The 16,196-nt window shown below is 39.7% G+C and overlaps 1 protein-coding gene across 9 annotated transcripts in view; it reads right to left on the reverse strand.

Annotated features, from left to right (window-relative positions):
- The window catches only part of TFDP2 (transcription factor Dp-2), a gene marked incomplete at both ends in the record, with an annotated part of 125,723 nt that overhangs the window by 22,437 nt on the left and 87,090 nt on the right, over window positions 1-16,196 (reverse strand). For 4 of the 9 annotated variants that reach the window (XM_084232416.1, XM_084232415.1, XM_084232409.1 and 1 more), the window contains 2 exons: window positions 582-744; window positions 13,238-13,359. In XM_084232416.1, the coding sequence (XP_084088542.1) occupies window positions 582-744; window positions 13,238-13,359 (285 nt within the window). Of the gene's footprint in view, window positions 1-581; window positions 745-11,881; window positions 11,930-13,237; window positions 13,360-16,196 lie in introns of all 9 variants that reach the window. The other 5 variants (XM_084232414.1, XM_084232413.1, XM_084232408.1 and 2 more) reach the window with 2 other exon arrangements.

The raw sequence follows: 16,196 nt of genomic DNA on the forward strand, positions 1-16,196 counted from the left end.
CAGAGAACAGTAAAGGGAAAAAAATTATTCACTGCCCCATTCTGCCACAGAAATAGGGGAAGTGTTTCATTAAAAGCTCTTTAATGCAAAAAAAAAAGGAAATTTTATTGTAAAGAATATTTTGAATGATGCTCAGAATCTGAAAATACTGACACTTGCCTTCAAGGGAAGGTAGATTATGGTCTCTGGTAAAAGAGATATTTTCTATTATATAATATACTCTTTGGAACAACTGAATTTTTATAAATATGCTTGTGCTTATTTTCAATGACTTAATTGATTTAGACATTCAAGAAATACTAAAAGATTCAGAAACATATCCGAAGACATGTAGGAATGGCAAAATGGTATTTTAAAAATACTTGCTTATCTCTATGTTTCAAAAAATAGTAAAAGAATCCTTTCTGGAACAACACAAAATCAACAACAAAAATCCCCAACAGACAATATGAAATCCTCCAGTAAGGGTGAAGTTGGGGATGTCTTCGCCTGTCTTCTGAGTTCTCAGATTGATGACAGAACCCAGTGGTCCAGTGTCGCGTCAAGAGCATCAGTCTAGAGCAAGTTCATAAGCCACCTACCGAATCAGCTGCCAGATGATTATTTGAGTTGGTGAATTCTGAAACCAGCTCATCAGCTACTTCATTATAGGATGTTGTACCCTTCCGCTGAACTTTCTCACACACTTTCATTGAAAAATGTCTTAAGCCTTTCCCATTTTTATCTCCTTTTTTGCTTCGCTTACTAAAAAAAGAAAAAATGTATTTATTTATATTCTATTATACTTAGTAGACACAACCTTTACAAAACTATAAGCTATTGTGAGAAGACAGTAATTTCATTTGTTTCAAGTGGTAAATTTTAAATTGAATTAGAGATGAAGAAATGTTTTGAACTTAATTTTTGCCTTAAAAGTCTAATAAAGTAAGATGCTACAGTGTTTTTCTATGCACATTATTTATTTTCAATAAATATTTACTAACCAGTTACTTACTATTATGTGTCAGTCACTGTTCTACACACTGGAGTAAATCTGTGAAAAGAACAGACAAAAACCCTGCCTTTGTAGAGTCTATATACTTAATACTTAACTTATTGTATTTTATGTATGCTATAATTCTTTTTCTCTTAAAGTTAAAAATATCACTATTCTGTTTCATTTAGCTACTCAATTTTCCATCAGCGGTCACTGGTATGAATAATGAATTTAAGTCTTCACTTATTTTAAGTTTGGTTAATGCCTGACTTAAAACTTTGATAAATTATTAAAATTCTTAGGTGTTCAGTTTGCTTCCACATATATGTGAGTGCCAAATATATGCCAAAAACCATAACAGGGCTGAAAGAAAAAAAAATGCAGCTGAATCCTTTCTCTTGAATTAATTTCATGTTTCTCTGAATCCTTTCTCTGAGTCTTGGAGAACAGGGAAAGACAAAATAGACATATGATAGTAGGCAATTCCAATACACAAATTTCTACGGGAACTGAGTGACAGATAATATGGGAAGTTCTTGTTCAACAGGTATGAAGTTTCAGTTATGCAAGACAAGTAAGTTCTATAGGTCTGTTGTACAACATAGTGCCTAAAATTAACAGTATTCACTTTCATTTTTGTTAAGAGAGTAGACCTCACGGCTAGTGATCTTACTACTGAAGAAGGAAAGTGAAGAAAGTTAGGAAAGATATCCAGGCAGAAGAAACAGCAGTAAACATGTGGCAGTGTTAAAAACACGACATATTTTCAGAGATTTATAAACAGTGTGGTATTACCAGAATAAGTGCAAAGCAAAAGACGAGGCAAAAAGGTAAGATGCCAGGTCCTTAAACTCCAAACAAAGGAAACTGGACTTCACCATATTCCATTAGTATGATGTTATTATTATTTATAGATCAGTTACATGTTCTACTATGTGGTGCACATTAATAGACACTAAATGTACTTTTAAAAGAATGAAATAAGGAGTCATCTGTGCACTCCTATGGTACAGATACCTTACTTCTCAGTCTACTTGTGAAATACCAAGTAGCCACTATTGAGTGGGTAATGACAAGGAGAGATTTTCAATTAGGCAGATATTCTGGGCATGAAGTATAACATGAATGTATGGGGAACAAATTCAGAGACAGGAAGAATAGCTAGGACATTACTGTAACAGCTCAGGTAAGAAACAATGAGTCCTGCAACTGGGGCTAGGATTGGACATGAAGAGAGATTTACTAGAGACGGATGTACCTTTTCAAAGATTAAAATCAGTACACCTCAATGACTGATTAATGTGGATGGTATGGAAGAGGGAAACAGGAGAATGACCTTAGAAAGAGGAGTCTTACTGAGATCAAGGAAACAGGAAGAAGTTCTCAGGTCTATTTTAAATCTCATCTGCACAGTTCCACAGCTCACAGGTGTTACTGGACTAACTTGGCATAACTCACAGGAAGCTACTGCGTGGGAAGTCTGACCTGATACATGCTGTAAATGTAAAATACACACTGATTTTTTCAAAGAATTTAATTAGAAATGAATGTAAAATATCTCATGAATAATTTTCATATAACATGTTGAAATATAGTATTTGGATATATTGGATTAACCAGAAATTAATTTCATGTTTCTTTTTATTTTATTTTATTTTTAGGAAAGATTTATTTATTTATGCATACAAGAACTGGGGTATATGCCAGAGGTGTGGGGGGTGAGAGGATTCACCAAAGCCAGAGTGGGGAACAGAACAGGCAGATCGATGGAAGTACACTGCTGAGGGGAGCACCAGGCGGGTCAGGAGAGGTCTGCTGCACCATGTGGGAAGCTCCCTGGCTGGGGATAGAACTCGCGCTGCATCGGCTGCAGATAGCTTCATAGATTGTGTCTTAACCCTTTGCACCACCAGGGGGGCCCCTCTTTTTATTTTAAATCAGATATTAGAAAATTAAAAATTACATGTGGCTTGAATTACATTTCTATTGGATAGCAATGATGTTGAGTTGGATATGCCTCTAATATTCCAATGGATTTATTCAACAGACAGTTGAATACAGCTAACCATGCCCATGGCCGGGGAGCAGCCGGGGATCGAACTGGTGCCGCGGAGGCCTCGGGCAGCCTCGCAACCCAGCTCTCAATCGCTGCGCCACCGGGGAGGCCCGTGAACTTCATCTTTTTTTCGTTAAGATTTATTTGAGGGCCTCCCCGGTGGTACAGCGGTTGAGTGCTGGGTTGCAAAGCTGCCCGCAGCCTCTGCAGCGCTGGTTCGATCCCCGGCCACTGGGTGAGGGTCCCACATGGCGCGCAGACCTCTCCTGCTGCCCACTGCTCCCCTCAGCAGTGTACTTTGGTCCTTCTGCCTGCTCTGCTCCCTGCTCTGGCTCTGGTGAATTCTCTCACCCTCCCACGCTTCTGACTGTACCCAGTGCTTGTATAAATAAAATAAATAAATCTTTAAAAAAAAAAAAGATTTAATTTAGGGCCTCCCTGGTGGTGCAAGGGGTTAAGCACCGCACTATGAAGCAATCCGCAGCCTCTTCACGAGTTCAATCCCCAGCTGGCCAGGGAGCAATCCACATGGCACAGCAGACCTCTCCTAACTTGCCCGCTGCTCCCCCCCCTTTTTTTTATTTTTTTATTTTTTAAAAGATTTACTTATTTATACAAGCACTGGGTACAGTCAGAAGCGTGGGAGGGTGAGAGAATTTACCAGAGCAGGCAGAAGGACCAAAGTACACTGCTGAGGGGAGCAGCGGGCTGTAGGAGAGGTCTGCGTGACATGCGGGACCCTCCTCCGGCGGCCGGGGAGCAGCCTGGCATTGAACCAGTGCTGCAGAGGCTATGGGCAGCTTCGCAACCCAGTGCTCAACTGCTGCGCCACCGGGGAGGCCCCCCCTTTTTTTAAAAAAAAGATTTATTTATTCATGCATACAAGAGCTGGGTTACAGGCAAGAGATGCGGGGGGTGAGAGGATTCACCAGAGACAGTGGGGAACAAAACAGGCAGGTTGACTGAAATACACTGCTGAGGGGGACAGTGGATGGATGAGACAGGAGGGATCTGCTGTGCCATGTGGGTATCTCTATGGCCGGGGACAGAACTCGCTGCAGTGGCAATAGCTTGATAGCACTAGACTTTAATGCCTGTGCACCAGGGAGGCCTGTGAAATTCATTTTTTTTAAGTATATAATTCTGTGGCTTTTAAGAGTTATGTCACCACCTCCATAGTCTAATTTATTTCCCTAAAAAGGATTCTAAAAAGACTTAGCAGTCACTACACATTTCCTCTGGCCCCAGCCTCTGGGAACTATTATTCTACTTTGTTCCTATGGAACTGCTTATTTTTCAAAGTTAAACTTTTCAACTTGAGTTTTTCAGTCCAGTTTTCTATTTCCATACTGTCTACCCCATCCATTGTCTGTGATGTATGTGTGTATGTTCAACATACAGCCTATCATGAAACTTGAATCTGTTCAAGACTCCAGATCCAATTACCAGTCTAAAGGAAATACAGAGTGGGGAAGAATGTGTCAAACTATGTTTTTTTCAACTAATAAATTATGAGAGAAAAGATAAATTTATAGATCATGAAAGACAATTTATTTAAATCCTGACAACTCACATGCACACACACACACACACACCCCAGTTGTGAGTAAATCTGGGAAGACAGCAACAGTAGCATAATTTTCAAACTCTCCAAATCCCTACATAAAAACAAAGCAACTACATAACTAAGCCAAAATCCCTTGATATTTATAACAAAACTAGATGGCAAGATATCCTCAATAAACCCTGGAAGACAAATTACCAACAGAGAAAGTTTGGTGCAGCAGTGCCTGCAGTCAAATGCTCTACCCCCTGGCTACACAGTACTGTCTGTGTGGGCAGAAGATGAAATACTTAGCAGGGTTGCATCTGTGACCCTGAGAACAGGATTATCTGGAAACAGCCAAAGAGACTTTACTAGAGAAGCCAGCAGGCAGATTTGAGAGCAGCAGTTGAAATGGGAGGAATCTGCCCTTCTCCACACCAGTTAAGTGCAAGGGCCTACAAGGAAGTCTGAAGAGGCTGCTACGATCTAGTCATTATAATTCCTAGAACTGACATTCAAGAAAAAATTACAAATAGTAAAGGCAGGCAAAGAATACACAAACATATCTCAAAATGAAAAAATCAAAGCAGAGAAACAGAATAAGCATTAAATGTTATAATTCAAGGAAATGTCCCTAAAACAAAAGAGAGTATCAAGCAGAATGACAAATGCCAAAATGTTCTAGCAATATTACTGAATTTTAAAGAAAAAGAATCTATTAGGTATCTAGAAGAAAAGAACATCAGATTTTTCAACAGCATGTGTTATACCTGAAGAAATTTAGAAATTGAAAGCACATTTGATCCAGGAATTTTTCTATCTAATAAAACTGATTTAAATACACCGGGCACGAACTCAGGAAATACTACACACATGACCTCTTCCTGAGGAAACCAAAAGAGAACAAGCTTCAGATAATCAAAATGAAAGAGATATTGATATATATATATATATATATATATATATATATATATATATATATATATATAATGGCGAGCGTTAAATATATAGTTCCTGTAGATATAAGACTAAATGAAGGTTAAGAAAGACTACAGTAGGGCCTCCCCGGTGGCGCAGCGGTTGAGCGCTGGGTTGCGAAGCTGCCCGCGGCCTCTGCCTCTGCAGCGCCAGTTTGATCCCCGGCTGCTTCCAGGCCACCGAAGGAGGGTCCCACATGGCGCGCAGACCTCTCCTGCCGCCCGCTGCTCCCCTCAGCAGTGTACTTCGGTCCTTCTGCCTGCTCTGCTCCCTGCTCTGGCTCTGGTGAATTCTCTCACCCTCCTGCGCTTGACTGTACCCAGTGCTTGTAAACAAAACAAACAAACAAATAAATAAATAAAACATGCCTCTATAAAAAAAAAAAAATTAAATAAAAAAAAAGACTACAGTATATAAATGGCTATATGTTCTGTGGATAAAGTATGGCTATTTAAAAATTGGGGAAAGAATGGAGATAGCATATGCACAATTTTTCAAAATATTTTTGTCATCACATTAGTGGTAACATTAGTATTATTATTTGGAACCATTGAGCATGTAATATGGGATAAAACCAACAAGTAATATTGTATCCACATATTCTATCATCCCTTTGTTCTTGAAAATCAAGATTCTCAGTATGGAAGGAAAGGGGCTGAGATATAATAGAGAATCAGTTTAATAAGATTTTAATTTGAAGTATCAGTATTAATTCATTAAATATTAACATCTCTGTGTATGTATTTTAGTTCTATTCTTTTAAAATGCCCAACTTGGTAGCAGGAGTATATCTACACCCCACGTGGAGCTTGGCATGTAATTTACCCTACAGGAAACCAGGGCTTGGAGAAATGGCAAATTCTAGGTATTGTAACAGGGTGGAACCCAGGAAAAGGGGAAGTTCTAGGTTTCCTGCACTACCCAAAGGAGGGTGGAGCTGAGCAGAGAGCAGAAGAAGCTGGAGAGGAAACTGAGGAAGGAAGGAAGCAGGATGGAGAGCCAGAAGGAGACCTGGAGGAGGCACAAGGAGCAGAGAGACATGGGAAGAAACTGCACTTGCCTTTTGGTCCTGGGCTGGTTGACAAAGATGTGGGTGAGAGACCTGTGGGAGGTTAACAATGGCAGCTTTAACCTTGATTTTGATTTTGCTCTTTTCCTCCCAGACTTGTCTGGTTGTTTTTGATCCTTTTCTGTGGGTCCCCACTGCAAGGTGCTTTAGACTTGTGGCAGGCTTTCGGGCCTTGCTCTGGGCCAATCCCGTTTGGGTGGACTTTTACCCATGAGGGGACTGGTAACTTTGGGTGCTTGATTTTAAAACTATATACTTTGTCTTTTCTGTATTGTTTACCAATTAAAGTTCTTTTCCATTAAAGTCTTACATGTTTTGTGTTGATGTGGCAGGTAGAAGAACCTATTTAGAGCAGGCTGATTTGGGGGTTCTAAGGTGCCCCTCTCCCTGCCCTGTAACAGTATGGGGCAGGAAATATATTAAATGAACTTGGAAAATCTTGTCAAACCAGATTAGGAAAAAGCTTTATGAAAGACTTCTAGGGAGGGCCTCCCCGGTGGCGCAGCGGTTGAGCGCTGGGTTGCGAAGCTGCCCGCGGCCTCTGCGGCGCCGGTTCGATCCCCGGCTGTTCCCGGGCCACTGGAGGAGGGTCCCACATGGCGCGCAGACCTCTCCTGCCGCCCGCTGCTCCCCTCAGCAGTGTACTTCGGTCCTTCTGCCTGCTCTGCTCCCCGCTCTGGCTCTGGTGAATTCTCTCACCCTCCCGCGCTTCTGACTGTACCCAGTGCATGTATAAACAAAACAAATGAACGAACAAATAAATAAAACATGCCTCTATAAAAAAAAAAAAAGAAAGACTTCTAGGGACATGTGAAAATTATTTAAGAGTCAACTAGAAGACACTCCTATAGTTCAAGGATGGAAATGTTAAAGCTTCAATGCTGACACAATCCCAAATATATGAAACCCATTAAATATGCTTAAATTCATGAGTTCATAATGGTATTTTTTTAAAGATTTACTTTTAAAATTTTATTTTATTTATGTATACAAGAGCTGGGGTGAGGCCAGAGGCGTGGGGGTTGAAAGGATTCACCAGAGACAGAGTGGGGCTCAGAACAGGCAGACTGACTGAAAAACACTGCTGAGGGGAGCAGCAGGGGAGATAGGAGAGGTCTCTTGTGCCATAAGGATTAGCTCCCTGGCAGGGCATCGAACTCATGCTTCAGTGGCTGCAAATAGCTTCAGAATGCTGAGACTTAACCCTTTAGGCTACTAGGGAGACCCCATAATGGTATTTTTAAAAGGGAAGGCCTGTTCACCTTTGGAGGTAGTTAAAAACAAATTATCTTGAAAACTCGCTAAAAAGGGGAATGGATCAAGTTATTTATTCTGCTTTCAAATATGACTTGTACTTCCAGGAACAAGAAACACCTACTGCATTTCTCATTTGACAAGCAACAGCACAGTCCCACAAGTCATCTACCTCTCTATGTGATCAATCTAACTTAATGGAATATTGATGGAATCTTAGAGTAGAAAAATTTAGGATGGAAAGTGTCACAAGGACAAATGCCAGAGGTGAGGATAGGGATGATTAACAAATCTTAATTTAACCAGCCAGCTATGGAATGTTCCAGGAATCTCAGGTGGGGTCAGAAAAGATTATCAGCCAGAGGTGGGGGCAGAGAGGATTAACCCAATCTGACTCCAAGGTGATAATTTCCACAGCCATTCCATCCAAAAACATTATAAAAGAACACCCCTAGCCCTGGCAAAACACAGCTCTCCTTCTTTAAGACTCCCCGCCTGTGTCTATGCAGGCTTCCCTTTCTTAACCCTTTCCAAAATGGCAGCTTTCCTATCCGGCTATGTCTAAACAGGTGGCTCCTTCCTTATTCTTTCTTTTCTCAACAAACTTGCCAAGTGCTGATGAATGGGAACATCTGCTAAATTCTTTCTCAGAGGGACTCAAGAACCCCAAGAACGTTCCAAACCCCATCACCTGAACTCCATCAATAAAATCTAATTCAAGTCTTGTCTTAAATAATTCTTAAATTCAACCTCTTCTTTTTGTTCCCATTGCCCTAATTCTGGCCCTGATAATCTCTCTCAGGATATAACTAGAACCTGATAACAGTTTTCCTTTGTGCTGTCTAGAGGCTTTGCAATTCTTTACCCATGTGGTCATTAAGTGATTTTTCTACATAAATGCAATCATGACACTGGTTCTTTTTAAACTCAGTGGTGGCAATAGTAAGTACCTAGCGAATGGTGCCAGGCATTGTTCTAAGTAATTTCAATTTTTGAGAGAATCACCAATTCCCATTTGCTACATACATTTCCACACAAAGCTCACTCTTGCTGATCTGCTTATGGATTCTGGTGTATTTAGGTACTGTTATTCCTCTACCTTTTTGTGTCCGTGATCGAGACATCCTTCAACAAAAGATTTATAGGAGGGGGCCTCCCTGGTGGCACAAGGGATTAAAATGCAACTTATGAAGCTAACTGCAGCCACTGCAGCACGAGGCACGAGTTCGATCCCTGGGCAGGGAGCAACCCACATGGTGCAGCAGACCTCTCCTGACCCGCCCGCTGCTCCCCTCAGCAGTGTATTTCGGTCCCTCTGCTGGTTCTGTTCCCCTCTGTCTCTGGTGAATCCTATCACTCCCCACCCCTGCACCTCTGGTCAGTACCCCAGTTCTTGTATGCATAAATAAATAAATCTTTGAAAAAAAAATCATTTACAGGAGAAAAACAAATGTTTAATAACATGTATGCCTTTTGCATAATGGGAGAGACCCAGAAAAATTGAGTAACTCACCCAAACAGCCTAAGCCACCCCCTAAAATAACATCGACTAGAGACAAAGGGTGAACAGGAAGCCAGTAAGGGAGATTACCAGAAAAGCAATGTAAACCCTTGTTATGCAGATTTGTTATACCAGGGTTGTTATACAAATTTAAGTTGCACCCTCCTCCGTTGATGAAAGATAATGGAGAAAGAAATCTGGCCATCCCTTCTTCCAGTATAGCTACTGAGGGTTGACACCCTCACAAGTGGAGATTTTCCTTTATACATGTAAATGTATCTTATAAAAGAGTGCCCTCCACCCAGCTTTCACAGTCCCTCCTGTGTCTTATGTTTCCCAAAAATAACCAGCCTAAAATAACCCTTAAACTAAAGAAACACATTTGGGAGAGGCAAATTCTGTTCCTCTACCATACAAATGACTAGTCACACATATATTTATATAATCAGTACTATTTAAGTAATAAGAGTAAATAAGAATTGCTAAAAATAGGGTACAGGAGCTATGTTGAGAGAAATATGTTGTGCATGTGGGATTTATATTTACGCTAAGAATTGGATAATGGGTTAAAGTAAATAAAATTCTTAACTCAGGGCCTCCCTGGGGATGCAAGGGGTTAATCAGCACTATCAAGTTCCATCCCCCGACAGGGAACTGACCCACATGGTGCAGCAGACCGCTCTTGTCTAGCTTTCTGTTTCCCCTTAGCAGTGTATTTCAGTAGATCCACCTGTTCTGCTCCCCACTCTGTCTCTGGTGAATCCTGTCACTCTCCGCACCTTTGGCCTATATCCCAGTTCTTATATGCATAAATAAAAATAAATCTTTAAAAAGTAAAATAAAATTCTCAACTCAGTGTTTACATAAAAGCCAGGGACTAAGCAGGACTGTTGTTTTTCGTATAATTACAGGTCTTTCTTTTTTTCTAAGGGAGCAAAAAGATAATAGTTTGGGCTGATCACTTGCCTAATTTGTGCTCTATAGTTATACACAGATAATATGTAAAGAAACTAAATACACTGCTTAAATAGGAACTAGACATTTAGTAACTATTAAAAGCTGATAAGCATATTCCTGAACAAAGATATAAGACTACATATGAGTTTTATAACATCTGGTGGCACAAGGACAAGTTTCAGCACTATGAAGCTATCAGCAGCCACTGCAGAGGAGTTCAATCCCTGGAGGGCCAGGAAGCTAACCCACATGGTGCAGCAGACCTCTCCTGTCTTGCTCACTGCTTCCCCTCAGCAGTGTATTTCAGTAGATCCATCTGTTCTGCTCCCCACTCCGTCTCTGGTGAATTCTCTCACCCCCTATACCTCTGGCCTACACCCCAGTTCTTGTATGCATAAATAAATAAATGAAAACACACACCCAGGTCTCCAGAGCCTATTCACTTTTATTTCAGAATGAATTCTAACTGAATTTATTCTATTTCAGACTGAAGCCATGCAGCTTCTCAGTGCACAGCAAATCAGAGCTAGCAAAGCGAAGCAGAAGTGGAAAAGACAGAAAACTAGTGTATCAAGAGCAGATGACTGAACAGGGGAAAGAGACTAAAACACCTTTGAAAAAAGGAATGACAAAATCTTAGAATCATAATAAAATTGAAAAAAAAATAGCTGGCAAACATACTATTTTGTTCAAAATAGTAACAATCTTATAGAATTCAACTGCCCCTGGTGGGGCTTCTTGTCCTATTTAAACAAAATACAACTTAGTATCAACCCAGTATAGTGGCTTTCATGGAATAATGAATTTAAGTTTAATGAATGATCTTAATGTGATAGTTTTTAATCCTGAGTTACTGACTTGGCAGCCCTGATATTTTATTTAACAGACCATAGTTGGTTCTGATACACTAGAACTGAGAACCACTCTGTCAGGGAAGTTTTATTATGCGCCACAGATCATTTAACCAAGAGTGAGAATTTATTATGATCTTTAAATGTGTTCAATAAAACTTGCTTGTAAAAACTTTGGGCATGTGGGACTAATGTGGAATATTCATTTTGGCAGAAAAGTTCAGCTTCCAAAAGGAGGAAGGTCCATGATACTCTGCCAATAGCCAAACTACTCATAGGGCCATTTCTTTTGAAGCCAAACAAATATAATAAATTTAGTATACTTAATATGTTAATTCTATAACATAATTTAGTATAGTAGAATATTTATAATAATTTAGTATAATAAATTTAATAATATAATTTATGAAAATAAATAACATAGAGGCAGCTCTCCTGCCCACCTGTGACTATGCTGGTGCCTCTCTTTTGCTTTCTCCTTTTCCTAGTAAACCTATCCTTTTAAAATATAAAAACAAACAAACAAAAAACCTAAGTGAAGTACAGTACTCAATAGGGAACAAAATAATGGCAGAAAGTCAAAGTTAAATAAAGTTTGGTGCAGGAAAACATCTCATCACCTAACCTGGAGTTGAGTCTAGTCAGGAAACCCTCTATGTAGTACCATGTGCCAAACAAAGTAATTATACTCACCTTTCTGAAAAATCAGAGTCTATAAATTCTCTAGCCCGTTTTCTATCACTACAAAGAAAAAAAAGATAGCACAAAAAGAACACAAAAAGTTATAAATATAACTCATTTCATAAGTAATTTATTGTATCGTGTCTAATTCCACAATGAATATGACTAACCACAAAAACTAACCAACACGAAAGACATATGAAAAAATTAAAATTAAAATTTTATCACAGGGCCAAGAAATTATAACATCATAGTCACTGCTTGAAAAGAACTCAATGAAACTTTGGGGGGTAAATATTGCAGATTCACAAAAGAGAAGGCACAGAAAAGTTTTAATCATGCTGATGGTAGACAAAACAACAACAACAACAACCACCAGATAATCATACTAGCACCGATGTAAAGCCTCCCTAGAGCTGAAAAATATCTAAACCCTGGTCATCTCTAAAGTGGATCAACACTGTTGGCATAGGCTCGACTTTCATGTTATAGTCTCTAAGAGCTAGAATGAAATCCAAGGTTGACTTTTAGTGCTACATGAGAATGATCTTAAGAAGAGAATATAAGCTATGGGCTCTGAGTGGCCGTGTCATTATGTCTCATTTGATAACAGAAAAGGAGCTACACATGTGAAACTTGGACTCACAACTGTAAGTCAGTGAACTGCCAGTGCCACATGACACCATGGAAGTAGCTTCTAAAGTGAAAAAAATGACTGACATTTTAAGTCATTTTACTATTTCTTTTTCTTACGGAAAGATAAGATTCTAAAATGGTGAGGAGGGGAGCAAGGCTGGGTAGGGTCATTTTATAGGCAGGCAAGAATGGGCAAAGATTTGATGCTAAAAGTGGCAAATGACTGACATAGAAAGGATATTGACTTAGTTGCCTGATATTTAAAAAGAATCAAGAGGAAAATCAATAAAGAATTTAAAATATTGAATGTTTAAGTCACTTATTCTGTGTTCCTTTTCTGGCTCTAAGGATATAAGAATCCACGGGAGAAATTCTCTATGTAGCCAACCCTTAGCTTCTAACTCTTATGATTGTCAAAACAATATAAAGTACAGTTTTTACACGTCCAAGACAGCTAAATGTCATAATAAGTAATTTTCTTTCAGAATTGAAAAAGTCAGAAGATTCGGGTATAACTTATTGTACTGCTTTCCCCATCTTTTTAAAAATGGTTGCTTCAGAAATGACCTATCTAAGATAGAGAGTAAAAAAGGTGATTGAAAAGGGAACATGTTCGTTTTTAAGAACTAGATTAGTGTACAATAAAAAATGGGAGACAAGATAGCAAGAGAAAAAAGTCAGAACTTAAAAAAAAAAAAGTTTCAAAACCAGTAACTGCCACAACACCCTTACCCTGGGACCCAGCCAGCAGCTTCTGCGATGTGTGTCTGAGTAACCATTGCTGGTGCAGGGGTGTATGGACTCCCGATCAGAACACTTCCTGAACTGCTTAGTCTCTGTGGTGTGCTTATAATCTGAAAAGTTAGGACAAAGAAAATAACATTATTAGTCATTAAGAAAAACCCACAAAGAAAGAAAAAGGAGGGCCTCCCTGGTGGCGCAAGAGGTTAAGCACCAGACTATGAAGCAATCCGCAGCCTCTGCAGCATGAGTTCGATCCTCGGCAAGCCAGGGAGCAACCCACATGGCGCAGCAGACCTCTCCTGACTTGCCCGCTGCTCCCCTCAGCAGTTTATTTCAGTAGATCTTCCTGTTCCCTGATCAGTCTCTGCATCTCTAGCATCACTTCCTGCATCTCTAGCCTGTACCCCAGCTCTTGTATGCATAAACAAATAAAATCTGTAAAACGAAAAAGGAAAAAAAAGCCCACAGGCAGAAAATATGTTGATTGCTAACCTCACAAAAGGAAAAAACCTCACTGCCTAAAATGTACTTAATACCAATCATCTGAAAACATGCAATACCTGATTCATTTCTATCCTAGCCTCTTTAAACACAAGCATCCTGAATTCTGACTTGTGGTCACAATGCAGGTTTCAGTAAACAAACAGCAATTTGGAAGGACTGAGTAGGTAACTGACAATATTTTAAAAATCAGGAAAAGGGGAAAAAAAGCTTTCCTTGAAATTATGGAACCTAATGGAAGCCAAGTTTGATTTAGTAGAACAAGGATAAGAGTGAATCAGATCTTCACAGACCAAAATAAAATAAATGAGAAGATGCTATACAGCTTGCAGATACAATTTTCTTTCTTTCTTTTTTTTTAAGATTTATTTTATTTATACAAGAGCTGGGGTATAGGCCAGAGTCGCGGGAGGGTAAGAGGATTCACCAGAGACAGAGCGGGGAGCAGAACAGGCAGACTGAAGAAACACACTGCTGAGGGGAGCAGCGGGTGCAACAGGAGAGGTCTGCCATGCCATGTGGGATTCTCCCTGGCCAGCCGGAAATCGAACCGGTGCTGCAGAGGCTGCAGACAGCTTCACAGTGCTGCGCTCAACTCGCTGTGCTACTGGGGGAGGCCCTCTTTCTTTTTTTTTAAGAGTATTTCTTCATACCATTAAGTATTCTTCAAAGACATTTTAAAAATAGTAACATTCCAGCACCATGTGGATTTATTATTCCCTATTCTTAGGTGTATGTGGATATTCAGTTATTCAATATTATAAATAAAGCTGTGAGAAATATTTTTACATAATCATCTTGGCTTTAATTTCTATTTCCTAAAGATAGATTCCAGAAAAGGAATTAATGGAACTAAGGATATACCCTTTTTTAAGAAGCTCCTTGATATGTATTACCAATTGTTATCAAATCTACATCTTACAATTTTCATTGGTAAACAGAACATGGCTCCCCCCAAAATGTTATAATAATTAACACAAAAAGCAATTAGGCGTTCTAGTACTATCTTTTAAAGCATCTTCATTCAAAAAATAACAGTATGCTTCAGTGACCTGGGTATGAATGAAATAGGATTGGCTCCATGTGGATAAGCAGTGAAAGGGCTATTGGTCACAAAGTTTTTTCTATTTTTCTAGAGAGCTTTGAAATTTTCCTTAATATCAAGGTTTTGTTTAAACCTCAATTAAGAGAGAAAGTAATGTATGTTGACAAGATGTAATTTTAAAATGACAGTTCTTAAAACAAAAGAAATAGCTCATTTTCTACTTCCATAAGTCAAAATGCTTATTAATTCTTGTCACCCTGATCAAACGAAACCTGTATCTGCAGCTGGGTCTAAGATGAGTCATTAATTTAGCTGTAACTTGTGCCATACTGAACCAAGAAGCAGCATTCACCAGCATTCAAAATCAGACTGTTACTGAAGCCAGATCAGCACCCATTCATTTACTAAATATTTAAGAACTTTACCTTCTTTGTGTGTTTAGCATTACACCAATTTGGAACTAGGGAGATGCTACTATATATGAATGTTTAGGATATAATTTTAGTAACTTAATTTTTTTTTTTTAAAAAGAACCCTTTAATTTTTTTTTTTTAAAGATTTATTTATTTATACAAGAACCAGGGCACAGGCCAGAGTCGCAGGAGGGTGAGAGAATTCACCAGAGACACAGCGGGGAACAGAACAGGCAGACTGACGAAATACACGCTGAGGGGAGCAGCGGGCGCGACAGGAGAGGTCTGCCACGCCATGTAGGACCCTTGCCGGCCAGCCGGGATTGAACCGGCACTGCAGAGGCTGCACAGCTTCACAGCGCTGTGCTCAACTGCCTGCACCACCAGGGGAGGCCCAGTAACTTAATTCTAAAGTAAAGAAATAAAATATAAACAAAAGATGACAAACACTGACAAATGTCTAGAGAATTCTGATTCTCTACAACATACCAAGGACTATTAAATAAGGAATTCAGAAGCTTGCGTCATGAGAAAATATGAACATGTTCATACTTCTTACCCCTCACACATCCCACCTCACCTCTACTTGAGTGTAAAATCTTTTTTTTTTTTTTAAAGATTTATTTATTTATACAAGAACCGGGGTACAGGCCAGATGTGCAGGAGAGAGAGAGGATTCACCAGAGACAGAGTGGGGAACGAAGAGGCAGACTGATTAAAATACACTGCTGAGGGGAGCAGCATGCAAGACCGGAGAGGTCTGCCACGCCATGTCAGTATGTCCCCGGCCGGGTGGGATCAAACCCACACTGCAGACGATGCGGACAGCTTCACAGCACTGTGCTCAACTGCCTGTGCCACCAGGGAGGCCCTTGAGCGTAAAATCTTTAAGGGTAAGAGAGGGTGTTTGCAGGGTCTCAGCACAGTACAAAGAGACAGTTCTAAGAAGGTGCAATAAATTTTCAACAAACTGAGACAAGACTCAGCT

Source organism: Talpa europaea (assembly GCF_964194135.1).
Source record: "Talpa europaea genome assembly, chromosome: 4".
NCBI classification, from domain to species: Eukaryota; Metazoa; Chordata; class Mammalia; order Eulipotyphla; family Talpidae; genus Talpa; species Talpa europaea.